This window comes from Castor canadensis, chromosome 4 (assembly GCF_047511655.1).
Source record: "Castor canadensis chromosome 4, mCasCan1.hap1v2, whole genome shotgun sequence".
Lineage (NCBI taxonomy): Eukaryota > Metazoa > Chordata > Mammalia > Rodentia > Castoridae > Castor > Castor canadensis.
The window spans coordinates 451,473-474,079 of record NC_133389.1 but is presented as its reverse complement, the minus strand read 5'-3'; the positions used below and the strand labels follow the sequence as shown (position 1 = coordinate 474,079).

The following is a 22,607-nucleotide window of genomic DNA, read 5'->3' as shown; positions in this document are numbered from 1 at the left end:
GGCTAAACCGCCAAGGCTGTGACATGGACATGGGGGAGGTCTGGTGAAAACACCTTAATGACAGCTATGTAGAATTGAAGTTTTGTTAAGACTGGCCTAATAAGTACATCAGGAGATATTTTAACTTATAGTGTCCATCTGGAGGTTGAGTGTGAGTTTCTTTATGGCACTAATCAGTCTCCACAATAGGGCTTGTATTTTTAGTTATAGTGATTATCTGTCACATGAAGCAATGTGGTGTGTGTGTGTAAGTGATTAAGTTTTCAAGGGCACAGGACTTTAGGAAGATGCCTTCCACACATACCTCTCTGCCTGTGTTGCTGTGTTGATTGGGCATTTGAAGTAGGGCATTTTTAGTCTAATGAGACAGTTTGACCTAGCTCTCACTTGTGGGATATCTAGCAGATAGATCATAGTGTCCTCATGTCTATGTGGGATGGCTTAGGCATGAGCAGTGCTCTGCTAATAAGTGCCACGAGGTGCCCTCAACTTTATATCTAGGGACCCCTTATAGCCTGTGCCTGCCACCCATGCTTGTAATCCATGTCCCCTGCTGAGACTTTGATTATAGGACTGGGCAGCCTGACACTTGGACACCAACTGGCCGGATAGAAAAGGGACATTTAATTCCTCACTATGGAGAACCTGGCCTGTATTGTTCAGGAAGTTTATAGTACAGCTGTTGGACTTGCTGCTGTTGAGAAGGGTGAAAGCTGTTACTAAAATTTCACACTCCTTACATCTTCTGGCAGAACAACTTCACCATCAGCAGTATGATTAATTAGAGCTAGTGTAAATTTATCTAGGCTTAAGAAGTTTACCTTTTTTAGTTGTTAAAAGTAAATATTTTTACTGAGAAAATTAGTATAAACAGGATTTGAAAGATTGAAGTTTACCTTCCTAAGAAAAGCAGACTTGTTTGCATTAATCATGTGAGCAAGTTGGTACCAATTTCATCTGTCTGCAGAGGTAATTTATAACACTGTCTCAGCTTTCGTGTAAACCAGTGAAGCTGTGTCTTAAAGCTGTCCATGGTTTGGTTTGTCCGCATCAGCAGACCTTGTGCAGGGTCTACTCTAAGCAGTTGCTGTGTCTCTGCTATGTGACACATATCAGTGTGTGAAGAAGCAAAAGTGCATGGTTTTGTCCATCCTGGGTGGGAGGCCTGGCACTGTCACTGTGATCTTTGTAGTGAGGCTCAAAGTGACTGGAGGAGTCATTTGCATTTCTCATCAGAGGTCCTAAAAATTGTTACCACAGGTGGTTATCAGGAGTAGTTAGCATGGCTATCAGGGTAGTTATGGTAGTTTTCAGGGGTAGGCATTGTAAATAGTTACAAGTAGTTATAGTTGTTGGTAGTTATCAGGGTGGTTGTTATAAAGGTTGTTGTAGGTAGGCTTAGTAGGTATCGTAGGCAGTTACAGTTATAGGCAGTTATCATAGGCTGCTATCATTACAGTGGGTAGTTAGCCTAGTTAGTTAGGTAGCAGTGACAGTGGTGTCAGTCATTGGGACGTTCCCACAGCTCATTGTGGAGTATGCCATGACATGTGAGCGTCACATGCCTGGACCTCCTCCCACCCCCATCTCCCCACCTCCGGTTCTGAGCACCCTCTGTTTGTCTCCAGACCCTGCTCTGGCATGGCCTCACTTGGTGCTGCCTAGACAGCTCTATTCAGGGCTTTCTTTTCTCACTCTTGCACTTTTGCAGGGCATCTTCCACTTCCAGCTGGGTCGGGGTGAGCCGATGCTGCACACCCGCCTGAGGCCTCACTGCAAGGACTTCCTGGAGAAGATCGCCAAGCTGTATGAGCTGCATGTCTTCACTTTTGGCAGCCGACTCTATGCACACACCATCGCAGGTCAGTCAACCGTGATGTGTGGACGGTAACTGTCTTAGTATGTGGACAGTAAGTTGTTTCCTATTTTCGGGTGTTTCTTAAAAATGAGGAAGGAATAATACAGAATCTCAGTCTTCAGACTGGTAGTTGGCAGGGATTCACCAGGTGAGAAATTCTGCGGATGCACCATCTGGGCAGGTTGCCACATGCTGTATGGGGCAGTTTAGAAGTTTGTTTCTATGTTTTCACACACCTGTGAAGTACTTTCACAGGAGTGAACATACTTTTAAAAAAAATTTTCTTACTAACTAGTTCAAAATGGCTTTGGAGTTATCTGCATAGTTTGCTCTGCTGACGTCAGTGACCTCTGGCCTTTGCTTCTGTTGTCTTGGCATGGTTGTGAGCTGACATGTTGGCCATCGCCTCCTGCACTCTTAGGGATCCCTATGCTAGCTGCAGTGCCCACTGCACAGTGGCAGCACTGGCTGGGGACAGAGGGCAGGGGACAGAAGTTACCTGGTCACTGTGGGTGAGCACAGTGCATCATAGGAAGGTACAGCCCCTCAGGGGACAATTGCAGAGCTTGTTCAATTGAGTGCTTTAAAATTCAAAGCTCCTAACAGCTTGGTCTTAGTCTTTCACTGTGGATGGAGCCAACAATTTAAATCTCCATTTAATGAAGTACCAGTACAGGAATGTTTTTAATAGACTTTGTCTCTTAGAGCAGCTTTAGGTTCTGTAAAATTGAGCCAAAAGTACAGAGCTTTCCCATGTGTGCCTGCCTGTGCCCATGCACTGCCTCCCCTGGTGCCCTCACCCCCATCAGAGTGGTGTTTTTGTAACTATGTGACCTGCATAAGTACAGCATTAATCACGACCACTAAGAGCATATTAAGGTTAACTCGCCTCGTAACTAAAACTCAGCTTCTCGTGCCTCTAATATTGTGGCTACTGAATAGCTTCCAGAGACAGATGATTTGAAGACTCAAGTAATGTTGTGATGGGATGATAAGCTGGCATGCTCAGACTGGTAAATAAACCCCCTGCCATGGTCTGAATGCATACAGTAACCCCTAATCAGCAAGGCAAGGATGTTAGATAGTGACCCTCCGGGTTATTAGGTCACCAGGGCTGTCTTTGGGAATGAGATGAGTGTTGTTAGGAAGGAGACCTCGGGGAGCTGGCTCCATCCTTTCTATCCTGTGGAGATGCAGTAAGAAGGAACTGTCTACAAGGGAGCGCTGCCCCACCCCTCAGTCACAAAGTCTGCTGGTGCCTTGAACTTAGACTTAAAGCCTCCAGAACTGCATGATAGAAATTTCTGTCAGTTGTAAATTACCCAGTCTGAGGTATTTTGTTAATGTAACCCAGACTGAGATACCCTGTGTGAAGTAGATCCACGAATCTGCTGATGGGAGTCTCACACCCCAGCTGTGGTGGTGTTGGAACCTTACTTTCTGGGTGGTGACTATGGAGTCACAGGATGACAGTGGCAAAGGGCAAAACTTCAGGTCAATGACCAGGAGAGGCATCTGCAGCGTGAGATGAAGAAAACTGTTAGGGAGCCCTTTGGTGCTTTTGTTTTTAAGTTAAAAATGTCATGGAAAGGAGATAAATTGGCAAAATATTCCTGTCTCTATGTCCACATGTGCTCCCTCTTCTCTTCCTTTGTTTTTCTGAATAGTCTTTAGTAGTTTATCTTACAGTATACACACATTCATGTTGTTCTTTTCACACAAAATTATATCACTAACGATATAATTGACCTCCAGTCCGTTTTGCTCTGGTTACTTTGGAGATGGGGGTCTCAGATCTCCTTATTAAAGTTCTAGCTATTCAGGACTATCTCTGGACATGTCCCAGTCACCCTCCTCTGGTGGGCATTGCATTTTCCATCTGAGGATGCAGATCACAGCAAGGAGGAGCACGTGTGAGGCTCAGGGTAACGTTTGGTTCTGGGCAAGAGAAGGTTTGCTTAAGCCAAGCCAAATCCTCATGTTTCAGGTGGGTCACACCCTGGTGAGTCCCTCTGCCCCACAGGCGTGTGACACTGCATCTGATCCATGTCAACACTGCCCAGTGGTGAAAGAGAAGAAGGAAGAGCATGGGCTTCTTCTTTAGCTCAGAAGTGGGCTCTGCAGGTGTCTGCCTGATGCTTCTACATGATGGTGCGCACTGCAGGAGCCACAGACAGTGCTGGGGTGGCAGGAGGCGAGGCCTGCTGGGCATGCTAACACTAAGCAGTCCTGGGTGCCCACTCCATTTCCATTTCCACATCTGCTTCCATCTTGGAATTCCAGTGTCCAACATATCCAGAAATGTTGACAAAATCAGACAGTGACATTGTAGGAAAACTGTAGGCAGTATTCCTGTGGATATAGGTGCAAAGTCCTCCCCAGAATTCTGAACCCTGGAGCCAGCAATAGCTGAGTAGGACTGTGGATTTGGTCACCTAGCATGGCTTTCAAGATGGATGGCATCGCACACACCCACAGTTCCCAGAGCGGGTAGCACCCAGCACTGGTGGTGTGCGTAGGCGTGGGGGGTGCTCAAGTGAAACCAGTGTGAGAAAAGTGGGCTTCAGTAGAGCGTGGCAAAACCCATGTCAAGTTCTAAGGTGGGTATCCATCTTCTATTCAGGGTACCCTGAGAGAGACAGTGGAATGAGGTACTTTAGTCAGCTTCCCGTGGCTATTGACAAATAGCTTTTAAGGAGGAAAGATTCTGGCTTATGGTTACAGAGTTTTCAGTCCATGGCCATTGACTGTTGCTTTGGGCTTGTGGCAGGAGTGGAAGATGAAGGAAAATTGCTCACCTTGTGGCCCTAGTACCCCATTCAAGTGCACCCCCAATTGCCTCACTTCCTCCAGTAGGCCCCACCTTCTAAAGATTACATCACTTCCCATTACTACTACAGGCTGGTTGGTGGCTGTGGCTAAGTCTTCAGCACATACATTGGGGTATGTGTAACAAGATTGAATCCAAAAGTGTCAGTCTTCAGAAAACACAGGTCATGTTGTCATTTGGTTTAAAAATACTTCCAAGACATCTGGTTTGCCCTATGGTTTCACCCATAGCTGAAGTGAAGCACAGGGAAGCTGCCTGCAGCTCTGCCTCTGAACTGCCATTCTCTCTTGTCCCAGTGGTCTGGTCCTGTGTCCATTGTGTTATAAGCTACAAGCTTATATCCCGGTGAAAATATATGTATGTGTGTGTATATATGTACGTGTATATGTATGTGTATATATGTATATGTGTGTATACACACACACACACCCATAAGCTATAAGCTTCTTGAGAGAGTAGTACATGCGCCATTCCTTTCCTTATCTTCTACAAAACTCCAGGTAGCATTAAATGCAGCATGTCAGATGAACAAGTATCCCTCAGCACATTGTCTTGTGCCCCAAGACATTGTGTCTTGTCCCTGTCTCCCTGTGTATTTGATTGCTGCTGTTGACCTCTGTGATGTGTGGAGGAAGCCTTTCTTTTTGAGACTTCATGATTATAGTAGGTTTCCCTCCAAATGTATTGAACGACTGGTGAAATTAAAGGTCATTTGGTGTTGAACTTGGCTCCAATATATTTTACCAGTTAAATAAATTACCTAAAAGCCTGTTTTGTTTTTGTTTGTTATCCCAACTTCTATAAACTGAAATACTTTTGCTATTTATTCTATAGCTCTTAGAATTTAGAAATAACTTATTTTTCATATTCTTTATTACAAATTGTGGGCACTTTTAATTAATTGATTAATGTAAATTTATAACTTTGCAACTTTTGTTAAGTTAATTCAGTAGACTTTGTGTCAGATGTGTTAAATTTATAGATCAAGAGACCTCGAACGAAAGTAAGCCCAAGAAATTGCTGTCCAAGTCATTGGTTACCATAGTCATTTTCAAAGTGTAAAGTGTATTTTTGCAGATAGCACTGTATTATTACCTTTAAGGAGTTCTAGCAGATATGCTTATTATCATTGAGTGCCTCAAGCTCTTTTGAGAATTAGTTTTCAAATATTTTTAAAAATTAGACTTGCAGATGTCTTGCAAACAAAAATAAATTACTATAAATAAATGTCCAATATAGAATAGGCAGATACTTTGATACAAAACTACATTCTCTACTAGATAATTAGTACTGTGATACAACATACATTATTATTCTCAATCAACTCTATTAGGCAAGTTTCCATGATGCTGCCTAAATGTATAGTACTAAAATGTGTATAATAGTAGGAAGCAATTGGACTGACTGACTTCTTCATCGTATGTGAGTTAGCACAGTAATACCCCCTTTATTTGCAGTTTTACCTTCCATGGGAAGGGGGACTATTTACAGACTCCTGTGGTTTTGATTCCTGTGGCTAACCATGGTCTGAAAATAATAAATTGGAAATTCCAGAAATCAGCAATTCATAAGTTTCAAATTGTGTGCCATTCTGAGTGGCATGATGAAGGAATCATCCCATCATCTACTGTCCATGCCATACACAATGCTCTCCTGGTAGTCCCTTAGCTCCTGTCTCAGTTGTCATGTTGTCAAAGTGCTTGTGTTTAAGTAACCACAGTTTTACCTAGTAACGGCACCAAAGCCCAAGAGTAGTGATGCTGGAAATTCAGAGATACCAAAGAGAAGCCAAAAATGTTTCTTTTAATACGGTTTCTCATCTCAGGAGGAAGGGTGAGTGGAGTACATTCACATAACCTTTGTTACAGTATGTTGTTAGAATTATTTTTGATTGGTAACTCTTACAGTGCTTAATTTATAAGCTACTTTATCATAGGTATGTTGCAGAATACACATAGGGTTTGGTGCTTTCCAAGGTTTCAGGCATCCACTTGGGGCCGTGGAACATACCTGCAGATAAGGGGGACAGCTGCAGAGCTCTGATGTACTTTGAGATAGCAGCCTTCATGGATAGCATTTTCTGCATTAACTTATAAAATGTCCTCAATTACATTTAAGTGTGGCACATTACCCTGCCTAGTGTTAGGGAAGATGATAGTGGGTGGGTGATGCAAAATAATTAAGTCGGACACTTGGACAACATGAAGTACAGAACCACAGCTGCTATTTCCTGAGGTACAGTGATAATGTATGAGAAGCACCTTATAGCTGCATCTTAGCCATTTAGCTTGGACGGAGAATGCCATAGCACATTACAAATGGTTTGAAATTAATGGCATCATAGACACAAGTGTGATTCCTTTTTGAGAAATTCCAGTCTGTGTCAAAGAAAAGGTGCTCCAGGTGACTGGCCTCTTGTCCAGAATGTGCAGTGCGGGCACAGTGCTGGGTCTGCTCCTGTCAGGAGGACTAGCAGCAACGCGGTGTCACAGTGTGACCTTTGTTCTCTTTTGTTTGCACAGGCTTTTTAGACCCCGAGAAGAAGCTTTTTTCTCATCGAATATTGTCACGGGATGAATGTATTGACCCATTTTCTAAAACAGGAAACCTTAGGTATGTACCTGATTGAGTTTATCACTGAAACAGCTCACTATTCAGCCTCTACTTTAAAACTTGAATTTTGAGAATTGGAGTGTTAATTCTATATTTAACATTTTCCATGAAATTTCAGTGTTAACCTCAGAGTACTGAGAAAGCTTGTTTCTGACCCGGACTCCCTCCTCCTCACGTGTGGGTCCTGCTCCAGTTGCTTGAGCCCTGAGGCACCCAGTCCCAATCTGCTCTCCACACCCCATCTGCTCTCCACACCCAGTCTCTGCCTCTATGGCAGGTGGCATAAGAACCCTCTTGCCCTGCACTCTGTGAGCCTGCACACAGGCTTAATGTTAGCCATTTCCCTTCTGTGTCTCACTTCACCAGCTAGCCAAGATAGTGAGGCCTTAGATCTCAGGGCTGAGAGGCAGGAAACATAAGGGAATCCCCAACAGCACCCCAGTTCTAAAGCTTTTTTGTTTTTACTCTGAATGTCTGTGGAGTAGCTGGGACTCCTGGGGACCTGGAGGCTCAACCTCTGGGGCCACAGCTCGGGGCAGGGAATGCACTAGGGAGCAACAGCGTGACTAGCAACTGTCAGAGCTTCTGTTGTGCCTTGCCCCACAAGCTGCAGTTCTGAGCCAAGGGTGTAGCATGAGGACACCTCATCAGCAATTTAGGGTTATACTTTCTTAGGAGCATGTGTGGTGCTCACCCTAAGTGAGCACCTTGTAGGCTCACCTTGTTGCCTACAGTTCCACCTGTACCTGTTTTTCCTTTACAGCAGCTCTCTACCCTTCCTACTTTGTCTAAGCTTTTGTTACAAGACTGGCTCCTCCTCATCCTACCTGAAATTTCTCATTTTCTACCAGAAAGAGCTGTGCCTGCTCTCCTCACACTATATCCAGGGTAGCCTGTTTCATGTGCTGCTTCCCAGCAAGACCTGGACCATTGCAGGTTCACACACGGGATAGCTCAGGCAGGCACCCTACCGATGTTTCTTTTAGATTAGAAGTCCACAGAGACCTGAGACCTGTCTATGTCAGTATTAACTAAGAAGAGAATCTGAAGTATTCATTTCAGAAACAAACCTCTTTTTTTGTTGGTTAGCATCAGAGTAAGATGATTCAGAGAAGTGGGCACTGTGGCAAGCACAGATACAGCCAAAGGTCCTCTCAGTAGGTGCCAGGTAGATGATTGGATCTATTCCCTGGCTTTTGGCTGCCTAGCTGTGTTTGTAAATGAGTTTTACATGAGAACTGGCTTTTCACAGTGTTGAGTTCTAATTTGTGGCTGGCCAAGCCTGAAATATTTACCATCTGGGCCTTTAGGAAAAAAGTTTGCTGATTGTTTTCTTATGATCCTGGGGAGCAAACTCAGGGCCTTACACAGGGGAGGCAAGCACTCTGCCACTGAGCTTCAACTCTAGCTCTTGCTGGCTTTTGTTTTTTTTTAAGGAAAATTGGAAACAATGAGAAAAGAAGTGTCAGTAATTTTAAGGTTTCTTCCTCTGGAAACAAGGAGAGTTTCAATAGGAGCTAAAGAGAATCCCCTGTTGTAGTTGATGTCTTTCAGATAAATCTGCTCTTTGTTGATTACATGTTGATGAGAATCCTGGACTGTTCTGCTTAGTGGATAAAGGATTATTGAAACTCGTAGTTTACTGTTTTATGTAAGTCGCACAATTTTACTTGTAGAAATCTCTTCCCATGTGGAGACTCAATGGTTTGTATTATTGATGATCGAGAAGATGTCTGGAAGTTTGCCCCCAACCTGATAACTGTGAAGAAGTATGTATATTTCCCAGGCACAGGTGATGTGAACGCACCTCCTGGGTCCCGGGAATCTCAGACAAGAAAGAAAGGTGCGTGGCCTTCTTCCCAGTGCTTTAGGAAGAAATAGCATTTCGCTTCGATATTTATCTCTTAATTTCTTCTCTCTGTTTTGAATGCCATAAATTGAAGGTTCACTGTTTTTGTTTGCTTTTTATTGGTATTTCAATTTTAGGGGTTGTCAGGTTTACTAATACTGAAAACGGTATTTTTTAAAATTACACTAAGCATTTTGCCTGTTACGTAAGGTTACAGAATGCTGTTTGAGTGTACTTACACTGCATTTCATCCCAGTTTTTTTAAACAAATGCAACCCTGAGAATTTGTACATTCCTTGGAGGAAGTAAGGTGTGGGATTCAGTGGTTTCCCTTGTCAGGACTGGCCTCAACTGTGGAGACTTGGGCTGTCTGTCACCCATCTGGAACCTTCAGGGAACCATGTCTCTATCAGGCAACCATGAGCCAAAGTCTTTCTTAAGGACATTTAAAAGTTTTAGTTTTAAGTGTTTCTGATGATCTTGACTTCTAAAATATTTTGAGGAATACAGTTACTGCTGTAGTCACTAAAGTTGAGCTTAGAGGTCAAGACCAGGAAAAGGTGGTGGGGACATTGTCTTGTATAAGCCTGGCACGCCACGTCTGCTCAGGTCATTAAAGCAGAGGGGTTCTGTGCGTGGCCACAGACCTGAGGTGTGGCTATTGGTGGCAGCAGCTTCCTAAAGCCTGGCTACAGAGGGGTACTGCTTTAGTTTTGAAAAGTTGCTTAGCATTAAGTAATAGTAACTATTCCTTTTGTGTACGTTATTTAGTCAACCATTCTTCTAAAGGTGCCAACATCTTGGAACAAGGTCCATCTGTGAAAGACTCTGAGGAAGGCAAACCTGTTCCTGGGGCAGAGCAGAGCAACGGCCTTGGGAAGCCCTTCCGGGAGCTCAATGGTGGCGAGGCCGTGCTGGGAGTTTCTCCCAGTAAAGCAGATGAGAGGGACTCCTGCTCCCCCATCCAGGCCTCCTCTGTCAGCAGCTCCAGTAACCAGGAGCCAGCAAATGCTTCAGAGCCCCAGATGTCTTGTGAACAGGCTAGTCGGACCTCACCAGGGGCAAGACCCACTCAGGGCACATCTGGCCCAGACTTGGATTTTGACTTGTCCAGTGACAGCGACAGCAGCGAGTCAGAAAGTCAGAAGTCATCCTCCAGTGCCACCTCTGATGGGGAATGTGAGGAGAAGAGAGGCCAGGAAAAGTCTCCAGCTGCCCAAGATGGAGCTAGAGTCCCACAGCAGGGAGGGCCTCCTGATGCAAGTAGAGGTAGATCTGCAGGAGCGGGACCTCCAGGAGAGTCTGGGCCCAGTGTTCATCTACATGACAAAGGGCCAGATCTGGACATGCAGGAGGAGGGAGAGCGAGATGGTCTCTGTGGCCTGGGCAATGGCTGTGCAGACCGGAAGGAGGCTGAGACAGAGTCCCAGAACAGTGAGCAGTCAGGTGTCACTGCAGGCGAGTCCCTGGACCAGAGCGTAGGGGAGGAGGAAGAGGAAGAGGAGGATACAGATGATGACGACCATCTGATACACCTGGAGGAGATCCTCGTGCGCGTGCATACTGACTACTACACGAAATACGACAGGTACCTCAACAAGGAGCTGGAGGAAGCTCCAGACATACGGAAGATTGTGCCGGAACTCAAGAGCAAGGTGCTGGCAGATGTGGCTGTGATATTCAGTGGGCTGCACCCAACAAACTTCCCAGTTGAGAAGACCCGGGAGCACTACCATGCCACGGCCCTGGGAGCTAAGGTCCTCACCCAGCTGGTGCTGAGTCCTGACGCCCCTGATAGGGCTACCCACCTCATTGCAGCACGGGCTGGTGAGTGCCTCCCTGCCAGCCAGCCAGCAGTGTGCCCAGGGTGCATATGGCCCTGCCTGGGCTTGATTGTTGTTCCTGTCCTTGAGGTTTGCACTGCTGTCCAATTTCATGGTGTTTTCAGGGATGTTTTTCATAACAATGATCTTCTAAGAATGGGTTGATAACTATCTTTTAGTGAAATTCTTTTCCTGTACATACTCTGCATGTATACACACATATCTGTTCACCTTGCTGTCTGGGGTCCTTTGAACAATTGCCTGTGTGTACTGTTTGTAAAATTAATCTTCTCCAGGAGTAGCAGGCCCGGCTGGCTGGGAACAGAGTTAGTGATGGTGTTACCCTGGGGAATTGGGAGGCAAGAGATGTTGAGATCTCAAGTGAAAGACAGGCTAGCTGTCTCAGTTAGAAACAAATTGCAATGTTTTCTTGGGAGCAAAACAGAGTAACTTACTGCAGATGAAGTGGGAGACGAATCATCTCCATATAGTAGCTTCTCCTCGGGTAGTGCTGGCCACCTCTGTCATTTCTGAGACTTCAGCCAAGGAAAACAGATCTCCTGTTCTGGGCAAGTAATAGGCAAGTCTCAGAAGAATGCCTAAGAAAGCAAATACCTAGTTACCTTTTACAGTGCTCCTCACAAGAAATTTGACTTTTCCCAAATAAAGATCACCCAGATAGCTCTAGGTGTGCTTCGCCCAGAGCTGTCTCTTCTGTGAGCAGTCAGTGAGTTAGGGCTTCGCAATACATGACTTCACCTCCAGGCTCAGATTGCTGTGTTGAGGTTGGCTGACCCTCAGCAGTGTGCATGAAGGCTAGCACCACCTTGTTTCACTCTGGTTTCAGTCCCTGTAATGTGCCCAGTAGAGCATTTAATAAAGAGCTGTGGAAGGCTCCTATTGCAATACGTGGTGTGGGTTTGCTTTTGTGCTCTGACCTCATGTCTTGTTGTTGAAGGCTTTGCCTTTGCAGTAAGTGACTCATGAAGATAGCTAACCAGGGATGTGCTGGACTCCTCACAGCATGGGGTCCCTGTGAAGTGTCTACAATATAACTCTAAGATCCCAGAGCAGGGCAGGAATAGCTAGAGCTGGAACAAGGAGTTACCCAACAGAGAGTTGGGCAGAGGCCCTCCAGGAGACCCTTGGGGTGCACAGAGAATGGAATGTGAAGCCATGGGAGGCAGAGGACAGCACCGGACCAGGTGCAGGAGTAGAGTCAGTAAGTTCCCAGAGTCCTGCGGGATGGTGGCCACATGTAGGGTAGTGGCAGCAGCTAGGAAAGGACCATTATGGGTCACCTTGGGGAGAATTGACAGGATCTGCTAGTGGATACAGTAACGGGGTGGGGCTCAGAGGGGCCTGGGATATTGGGGAGGAGGGGTGGTAATTGAGGTACTGGCACGTTTAAGGACAGAAATCCTGCTGGTGAGGTTCCATCCCCCAGTGGTTGTGACTGAAGAGGATACAGGTCTGCAAGCCTGGCCTTGCAGTCCATTCCTGAGTGGCAATGTGCAGCCCTTCCCCAGGGCATCCCTTCTGCTGCTTCTGTGTCCTAGACACTCCTGCCCTGGGGCTGAAGCCATCCTAATGCTTGGTATCCACAGGCACAGAGAAGGTGCGCCAGGCACAGGAGTGCCGGCACCTGCACGTGGTCAGTCCAGACTGGCTGTGGAGCTGCCTGGAACGCTGGGACAAAGTGGAGGAGCAGCTCTTTCCACTCACAGATGACGACGCCCGGGCACACAGGTACACAACCCACTCAGAACAGTTCCCTAACACCTGGCCTTGAGCATGAGTCTGGTTGTGGTGATGGATCCCCTGGAACCCTAAGAGCAGGGCTAGTAGCCTGCAGCTCCACTTGATCTCCATGACTGTCCTGGTTTGTAGGTGGGAATCATAGGCTTGGGTGTAGTGAGAGAGGCCTCATCACTGGTGGGTGTCCCTCTAGGATCCAGGGCACATGTCCATTGGCTGCAGCACTCCTGGGGCAAGGGGTACATTCTGTCCATCCCAGTCTTTACCCCTTTCCCTTAGCAAAGTGACCCAAAAATCTCCCAAGGTGAGCTTACAAAGTCTGTGTGCAACCATTCACACACAGAAAAGCAGAACTGCTTTTTCTTTCTTTTGATACCATTCAGTGTGGCTTTTAGTAGTGAGTCTTAGTTTGTATGTGTTTCTTTAACGTAGGGAATTACCACATGAGTTCCATAAAGACTATTCCAGACTTCAGAACCCAAGAGGGAGGTGCCGAAACCTCCAAGCAGGTGTGCAAAATTACATACTCAAAGGAGGGGGTACGGGTGGGGAGAAATAGACCTTCCTATCACTTGCATAATTATGGGAAGAGAGGTGGCAAGCAGTTAGAACAGCTGCTTCCATTGAGAACAGATCTGGTCTTTGTCTGCAATCCAGGTATTGTGTCCAGGGTCCAATTGAGAAGGTGTCAGTGCAGCTAGGGGAGAGACTTGGGATAGTCCACCCAAGGCAGGGCAGGGGAGATGCAGGTCCTCAGGCAGGTCCTGTTCTGCGTGGCAGGTTTGGCAGGTGCTGGTGGTGGAGGAGTTGTCATTCTCTACAGTATATACCTGTGTTGCTGTTGCATGCTGTGTTGTGGAATTGTTACTCACCCATCTTCCATCTGAGACACTCAGTCAAGAACTGACGGAGGTTTTGCCTCATGCTTGGGTAGTGGTTGTTGTTTGTCCTTGCTCACATATCTCCATCCTGATTTCCATGTCCCCACGTTCCTATATGCACAGTCATGTCTGTCTTTCATCCTGTGTCCCTGTTCCTGTCCCCCTGCATCCCTGTCAATGTCCCTGTGCTGTGCATCAGTGCCATTGCCATTCATAGCCCTTACTCTCTCATCTGACAGGGAGAACAGCCCTGCTGCCTTTCCTGACAGGCAGACTACGCTTCCAGCAGCCTTGTTCCACCCGACACCTGTCCACCCCAAGGTCCAGCCTGGCCCCGAAGTTCGGATCTATGACTCCCACACTGGCAAGCTCATCAGAACAGGCTCACAAGGTCCTACACCAGTGTCTCCCAGCACCCTACCTGTCCACGGAGAGCCTTCCTCCTTCAGGTACATTGTAATGCTTGAGAATTTCCCTTGCTGATAAGAACAAACATCTAGTGTTAATTTTAGTTGTTTGATGGCCCTGTTAAGGTTGTCATGTCAGGGACCTTCAATCTAGACAGGTGGCACTCAGAGTTCTGTGCAGTCCTGGGTTTGCATTAGTGACCTAGCTGAGGGCAGTGACTCCATTGTGTAGAGTTCTTCTGTCCCATCTTGGGTTCCAAAACTGAAAGTAGAGCAACTCTATATCTAGCCTGTTTGGTGTCCCACACAAACCCTGCACTATGTCAGGGTGCTTGGTGTTGTCTGGGTGGTCAAGAGATATGCCCTGGGGTGCCCAGCAGAGGAGGGTCCTGCAGAGCTATGTGACCCTCCATGCCACACTCTACAGGCCTGGCCTTGGCAGGTGCATGTCCTGGGCACCTGGTCCCATTCCCATGCCTACAGCAGACTCAGGAGGGGTGCAGTGCCAGTGGGTCAGAGGGACGTGGAAAAAGTGCTAACTGGATCAGAAGACATTTGGTGGCAGGGTTGGTGCTGCCTCATAGTGGGGGACCCTTCCTGACTGCCTCCTTCTCTGCATGGACTCATCAACCTTCCCCAAGGTAAGCCCCGAGAACCACCCTATGAGCAGGTTTAAACGAAGAGCCTGGCTATTTTGCACAGTAGGCATCACCTTGAAATTTCTTTGGTCATGGTCAGTGTGTGGTCATCTGTCCATTCACCTTTTCCTTTCCAAAAGCACCTGGGCCTTCCCTGGGAGTTACCTGTGTGCTTAGCAACCCAGATGTTGTAGTAGCATTAGCTTTGCCCTGGCTGCAAGTGGACCCTGGCAGTCTTAAGAAATTGGCATGTTTCCAGAAGAGTGGTTTTTATGGTTGGGCAGGAACTCAGACCCATGTCCACACCCTCTGGCCTGGCCTTTGTGGTACTAAGGACTCAATCCAGCATTAACACAAACAGAAAAGCCAGAGTATTAGTTCAGGGCCAGTGTGGAGAGACTTTCCCCTCTTCCTAGACTTGGACACACCCTTGATTCACATTGGAGTGCAGCTACTATTTCATGATTTGTAACTATCACCACCACTAATGAGACTTCAGCTTTCTTCCTGTGATGTGATTTTCAGTCATTCACATGGTTAAGTATGGTCCAAGCACTGCTGCTCATAACCCTGTGCCTTGACTTTCCCAGAGTTGAATTGCTGAGTTAGCGGTCACATGTGTTTTTAACCATAATGAATAGAATCAGCCGTCTTGTCAAAACCTTGCAGCTCACCCTGCCACCAGGAGGCCTACACCCACATTCTGCAGAGGTGTGTGCAGGTCACACACCATAAGAGGCTGATGGGAGGGGTCAGTGGGCAGTCTCCATGTGGATGTGAGTGAGCCACTCGGATTCCACTCTGCTGAATTTCTTTTTTTTTTTTTTTTTTTAATATGTTTTCTATCCTTTTATTTTTCTGTTGAGTTTTTGTAAATTTTTTGGTTTTGTCCTTCTGGAAAGTTTGCTGTAAGTTAAAAAATATTCTGAAGACGTTAACCACTAAAATGCAGAGTAAATGCCCTCATTAACACCATGCCACCCATTTTCTTGGCTGTGCACATCTTAATCTTTTTTAAACAGTACGGAGCATTAGATATTTTCCTTTGTAGTGAACATCTTTGGTTCAGACATTTATAAACAGCATCCATCAAATTAAGTGCTCCCCAGATGCACTATAAAATTTTTCCTGAAATTTTTCACGATGGACTTACACTGAGCCCCTCTCCTCCACTTTCAAATTCTGAGATAGTTAATATTCTCTCGGTAAATTCTGCTCGTTCTTTATCCTGTAGCCTGATTCAGGACACAAGAACAGCAGGCATTGGAGCACCCTCCTGCCAGAGCACTCACAGCTATGTCTGCTGACAATAATTGGGAATAACTCCAATTCATGTTACCATATGAGAAACTTGAAACTTGAGTTTTGACTTGTAGCACTGTGTATATATTTTACTGTTCTCAAGTATCTCAGAGGTGGGCTGCTGTTTTCAGTCTAGTTCTTTCACACCCTTTCTTAAAACTTGAGTGTATATAGATTTTCAGTTGTCCACAACTAGTAGCAATACATGCTACTTCACCATGTGTTGTGCGTCACGTGTTTCCTTTTATTGCCAAAATGTCCCTTAAAATGGTGAGACTGTTCTCCTTTCTCAAGGGTCCTAGGTTTGAAAGTAAATAGTATGGGTGTCAGAAAACACAGATGGGGGTTGCTGTGGACCTGCTGGGCAAAGGAGCCGCCCTGATGTTGCAATTTGCAGCACAGCTACAGAACTGTCAGCCTCAATGGGCAGCACTGGTGGGTGCTCTGTTCTCCACCCTGAGGAGCTGGCATCCTAGCTGTTCTACTCTGTGCCACAGAACACAAGGACAGCAGCCCAGGAGATGAAGGGGGCACCGGGTGGCAAGAAGATGCATGGCAGTACATGTTGTTTTGAGGTAGAAGGTTGGGCCTCTTAGGGCAAGGTGGGAGGCTGGTAGAGGATTTTAAAGAAACTTCTGGTGGAGCCCCATAGCAGAAACAAAACAACACAGTGCCAGCTCAAAACCACGTTGCACAGCAGCAAAGAAACACGCCCACAGCCCAGGTCTGTGCTGCTCCTTTACACGGGATACAGAACAACCGAGACAGCCCAAGGACCTGAACCTTTGGGCTTCCCAGGTGCATAGTACATGAGTAGACAGGTGTGCTCATGAGAGAGGAGATTCCTACACCACAGGCAGGAATGCAGCATTCAGCCCCCAGGAGTCAGTGGTGTGATGAGCAGTCCACCATGGGTCACAGGTTAAGTGGCAAAGGTAAAGTGTGAGGGTGATTGTTCTAGTGCTAACCATCAGCTCAAGGGTGGAGTAGGTTCAGCATTTGGAGATGTGAGCTCTGCCAATGTTTACTGAGAACTCACACCCTTTGACCAAGGTCTGTCTTTAGGAATTGTGCCCTAGAAATTAGAGCACTAGTCTGAGTCTCTGTGGGGAGCAAGGAGTTTCCTGTGATGGAGCAGCTTTAGCTGTCCCGCTGAAAATAACTTAAATGTTGTGGACACACGTAAACTGCTGTGTGGAATCCTTGGGGAGGGACCCCTAGATCAGCAGTGCTCTGGCTTACATCTACCCTCACCTTCCCTAGGGTTCTGTGCTGGGTGGCTGTAGAGGCTCTGGGGAGTTGAGACAACCACAGCAGCTGGGACTTGCAAAGCAAAATCTAGAGAGAAGAGGACCAAGGAGCAGCTAGACTACCTTGTGGTTCTCAAGCTGTGCATGCTTCAAGAGCCTGGGAGAGTCATGGACAAAAAACAGCTGTGGAGGGAGTGAGTGCCTCCAAAGTAATGGTGGTCAGTATGTTCACTGAGGCAAAAAGGTTGGTAAAATAGGTGGGAAACTCAAAAGAGGTCTCAAGATAGTCTCAGAAGAGGTGTGTGGCCTGAACCCTAGGATTCCTGACCAGGAACTCCGTCCCCGTAAAGTTGAGTTGTGCCCACTCTAAAGCCCTCTGAATTCACTGCTTGGGGTTTTTGTTGAGGTCCCATTGTGTGTGCATGGTTGATTGAATCATTGGCCATCTGTGATTAGCTTCATGTACATGCACACCTTCTCTGGTGGTCAGAGGTTCCCATCCTGAAACCATCTCATACCTCCCTGGAGATCCCATGGTGGTAGCACTCATGTCAGGACCCAGGGACCCCACAGGACTTCACCTTTGAATGCTAATGTCTCAGTGGTCAAGTGGTCCGTGTTTCTGTCGCCAGCTGTGTTCTACAGGGTATCATAACCTCACAGCTTTTCACTTACTCTTCCTTAAATATAAAAGGTAAAGCATGTTGTCTTAAGCTGTATGCAATGGTTAACGATTAGATACAGAATTTTTTAAATTGTTTTAGCCTTGCTTGAAGTGTGTGTTAGTAGACTGAATCTCCAAGATAAGTGCTTCCATGAGCAGGCTAATAATAGGTCCTTGAATAACTGATAGTATGGCAGCAGAGAACCACATGTGTATTCTGAAGCTGCAACTACAACTCAGACTTTGGTGCCGTGCTGTGCCATCCTAAGGGAGGACACACTGGCTGTAGTGTATTCTGGAGAGGTAACTCTTGGTGACATTTTCTTCTTTTGAATCTAGAAGTGTGAAGTATACCAAGATGCAAATTTTTTTTTAGTTATTACCAACTCATTTAGAAGATAATAAAATGATTCATTCAATGCTACTTTGTAGTGGAAAATAGCACTGTGTGTCTAGATGAGTATCATCCCAGTCTATAGTTTTTCCTGGGGGTTTCCAGATAAACTTTTTCACACCATTGCTCTCCTCACTTAAATGTGTAGGAAGCTATAAGTGCTCCAAAGTTAATGAGTATCTGCACTGCTTACTGATACTTCTGTTTTCAAAATTGATGAAATGACCAATTTACATAAGGAAAAAAGGAGTCCCTAACTCACTCATCTCTATCCCTAAGTGTCTAGACACAGCATAGACATCTGAGGAATCTGACGTGTCCAGGTATGAGAGCAGTGATCTCGTTGCATGTTCATGCCACAGTGAGGACTAGTGGATGAATTCAGTCCCACTCCGTTCACCTCTCGTGGACTTGGGTTCAGGTGGGCTTGACCCTTTCTTTGTTGGGTGAGGAGACCTGGCATATTTCATCTTAATGGCACTGTAGAAGTGTTCCCTTTTAACTTAAACTCTAGAGCCTTCTTTTCTGCATTTTGCTTTTGACCTTGTGTCATGCCTGCCAAATCTTGAGCACTGGACCGATGATGTAGTGCTGGTTCATTTCTCCACAAGTGGGTCCTGGCACTTGCTGACTTTGCCATCTGTAGTCCGAGCTGCCATAGTGCAGGCTGTCTGCTCTACATCATTGGCCACTGGGAACCTCGACCTCCATGCCAGCCACCCCTGCACAGCAGCACCATGCCTCGTCTTCTGCAGGCCCCTGCACCTGCTGTAGTTCTGGAAATCTCACCCCTCCCCCTCTTGGAGAATGGTGGCAAACCTTGTTCCATGCCTGGAACCCTGTGCAGACCGATTGTGACAGGGTGCTTGACCTCCTGGGCAGTGAGCTCCATGCTTATTCCCTAGGCGGGAAGCTGTAAGTTTTGCTGATCTTGATTTGGTATTTTGTTTGGAGTGGGAATGTGTTGGAGTCTCCTGGACTTCTCAGCAAGTGTTGGGACACGATGTTTAGGACATGTGCAGCCCTTCCTCCATGATGCCCAAGTGTAGAAACCCAGTGAAAATGTGAAGTTGAACATGTGAAGTGAGGGCAGACCTCTCAGCCCACATGCTGAGTGTATGGGAAGCCCAGAATCTGGTGGACCAGGCACAGAGGAGAATCATGCAGCCTGATCTTGGACTTGCTGGCACAACTGAGGTCCCATCAGGAAGCTGGAGCAGTACCCCTCAGGAAGAGGCTGGACCCAGTCTGCTAGGGACACTAGGCTCAAGCATCTCAAACCAAACATACTTTAAGGATACACTGATGTTCTAAAGAGCAGTTTCCTGGGGGCAGTTAGTTGCAACATTTGATTTCTTTGATTAAACTTTTTATTTGGAGATGTTTTCAATTTACAGTGAAGTTGAAGAAATAATACAAAGGTCCCTGCTGCCCTTCACCCTGGCTTCCCTAAGAGTTGTATCCTGCAAAAGCCACTCCCAGCAGCAAGAAGTGACAGGACACAGTCCCCACATAGAACACCAGCCCTCAGGATCCTCCTGCACCCTCCATAGCCACGTCCCTGCCTCCCCTGCTGTGCCATCCCTGGCATCACCCACTTGTTCCAGCTCCGCAGGAAAGCCACTACAGGATGTTGAAACAGAATCGTGGAGTCGGATTATCTTGAAATGGCTTTTCAGCTTTTTACTCCACACAGTTCCCTGGAGATCACCTGGGTGTGGCTGTGCCATGGCACCTGTGGTGGGGTAGACAACTGATTTTAACTACTCACCCTTTGGAACACATCTGGCTAGGCCCCAGCTTTTGCTGTGAACATGTGCATAAGTTTTCCTTTCTCTAGAATAAGTAGCCAGGCGCTTGAGTGCTGAGTGGGTACCAACTGTGTTGGCTGTGTTAAGAAACGTCCAGGCTCTTTCCAGAACGTCTGTCCTGTCCTGTCCCACTGGACACATGTTGGTGTCAGCCATTCTGATGTGTGGGTGGTGGTGACACTGTGGCTAAGGCTTGCATTTTCTTAGGGTAATGATGCCAAGCACCTCTTCATGTGTTGGCTTTCCACCTCCTGCCCTCTTCAGTGAGAACGGCCACTTGTGTCTTTCTAATTGGAGTGTTTGTTCTCACTGTTGATTAACAGAGCTCTGTGTGTTTTAGTACTTGTCCTTGTTGCAAATACCTTCCCCCAGTTGTGGCTTGTCTCTTATCCTCTCAACATGGGTTCTTTGACATGCCAGCTTCTAACTGGCATGAGGTTCTGCATGCTAGCTTTTCCTCTTAGTAGTTAAGCTTCCATGTCCCAAAGATTCTGTCTAATATTTTGTTCTGAAAGTTGGCAGAGTGGCATTTGATACATTCATAGTCCATTTTCAGTCAGTCTTTGTGCAAGCTGTGAGGTTTCTGCTCCTTCAGCCCTGGCCACTGGAAATTCTGTCCTCCCTTCACCTGATTCCCACCTGTGGACGCTGCTAGAATGGTTGGCTGTGGGCTTTGTAGGTGCTCTTCGTCACATGGTGGGGTTCCCTTTTTATATTCTATGACTGTTTTGGCTTTTGGTCATACTGGCCATTTGAACACAGGGCCTCATGCTTGCCAGGTACTTGAGCAACACACCCCTCACCCCCAGCCTTTTTTTGCTTTAGTTAGTTTTTAGATAGAGTCTCACTTTTTGCCCTGGACTGGTCTCAGACTGTAATTTTCCTCCCTGTGCTTCCCAGTTAGCTGGGATCACAGGCATACATCACTACACCTGGCTTGTTTGCTGGGATGAAGCCTCAATAATTCTTCACCTGGGCTGGCCTAGAACTACTATATTCAAATTCCGTCTCCAGGGTAACTGGGATTACACATGTGAGGTACTGTACCTGGCCCATCACTGTGGATTTTTGGTTTTTTAAAGAATTCTGTGTCTTAATTGATTAGATGGTGTGGTTTTCTTCTTTACACATGGAGGATTACTTTGATTGGTTTTGGAATATTAGAACAACCTGTAACTTTGGACAAACACCACACTTCAGTGTATGGTGATTTTTTTTTATGCCTTTTTGTGCTTGTTGACAGACATAGCAGCCATGGATCTTGGGTTTTCATCCTTTGTGCTGTCTCTGTCCCCTTTTCATGGCAGTATGACCACTTTGTAGGGTGGGTTAGGATGTATTCCCTTCTCTTCCCTTTTCTCAATGAGTCTGTGGTAGGATTCTCTGGTGAAACTCTCTGGTTCTAGGAGGTATGTTGTTTGAAAATTACATCTTTGATTTCCTTGGTAGTTGTAGAGCTATTCCTGTTATATGCTCATACTGGGGGGTTGTGACAAGTTGTATTTGGAAAGCTGTTGGTCAGGGGTGGTGAAATGCAAGAACAGACTTTCTACTGAAAGCTGATTGGGAGTGCTGATATTCAAAGGTCAACAGAGCTTAGGTCAAGCTCAGACTCTTGGCCATTCCAGGTCTGTTGGTCACAGAGACCTCGGTAGGGATGCTGGCCCAAAGTGCACCGAAACTGACAAAATCACCCCTCTTCTTGCCTTGAAAGACATTCAGACCAGTTCAGCAAACCAAGTGAGGCACCCTGGGTCCCTCTCAGGGTGTGTGCAAGTTCTCCCTCTTCCTGGGACACCTGGGTGGGGCCAGATTTCTCCAGTGTTTCCACCAAAACAACAAAGCACAGCAGGCTAAATATTGACTGGAGAGAGTAACAAAAACATACAATAAGCTACTCCCATTACATCCCTTTTCAATTTAGAAATAGTTTTTATCTTAAAAAGTTACTTGTGTTAATACCTAATGGTTTTAATACTGTTATTTTTAAGTGAATTAATGCATATTGAAGATCTTCCAGATAAGCCAGGTGTGGTAGCTCACGCTGGGTATGCTAAACAAGTGGATACAGTCAACAGAACATCCTGGGTTTTTTGTACACGTGTTCTCTTTCAATATGTGTGCTGCCTAGACCTGAGCCAGGGCTCTGATGCAGAGCTGAAAAGATGCAGTCAGACAGCTTTCCTCATGCAGAACTATGAAATTCCTTTCAGAGCTGTTCAGCCACATCAGCAGCAGATGTTTGGTGAAGAGCTGCCCAGTGCTGGAGATGGAGAGCAGCCTGGCCCTACTAGGAGAAAGCGACAGCCCAGTATGTCCGAGACGATGCCGCTGTACACTCTCTGTAAGGAGGACTTAGAGAGCATGGATAAAGAGGTGAGCATGCCACACCCAGGCCAGGCAGTGGGGATCTATGCTCCTGGGGCCTGTGGTGTGTCTGCACGTGTATCCTGGAACCAGCACTTAGCAAGCGGAACCAGGAATCCTGCCTGTGTGGATGTGTGTCATAAGCCAGCACCCAAGTTGTAA

The 22,607-nt window shown here is 46.4% G+C and overlaps 1 protein-coding gene across 5 annotated transcripts in view; it reads left to right on the top strand.

The window, feature by feature from the left end:
* Ctdp1 (CTD phosphatase subunit 1) overlaps positions 1-22,607 on the top strand; it is a 105,733-nt gene that overhangs the window by 16,375 nt on the left and 66,751 nt on the right. For 3 of the 5 annotated variants that reach the window (XR_012446959.1, XM_074069598.1, XM_074069600.1), the window contains exons 5-11: positions 1,712-1,862; positions 7,211-7,301; positions 8,978-9,144; positions 9,922-10,977; positions 12,581-12,722; positions 13,852-14,061; positions 22,292-22,454. Coding sequence is in view for 4 of the 5 variants with exons in the window: in XM_074069598.1 (XP_073925699.1) it covers positions 1,712-1,862; positions 7,211-7,301; positions 8,978-9,144; positions 9,922-10,977; positions 12,581-12,722; positions 13,852-14,061; positions 22,292-22,454 (1,980 nt within the window). In the remaining variant the exon portion in view is untranslated. Of the gene's footprint in view, positions 1-1,711; positions 1,863-7,210; positions 7,302-8,977; positions 9,145-9,921; positions 10,978-12,580; positions 12,723-13,851; positions 14,062-17,222; positions 22,269-22,291; positions 22,455-22,607 lie in introns of those variants that run through there. The other 2 variants (XM_074069599.1, XM_020162194.2) reach the window with 2 other exon arrangements.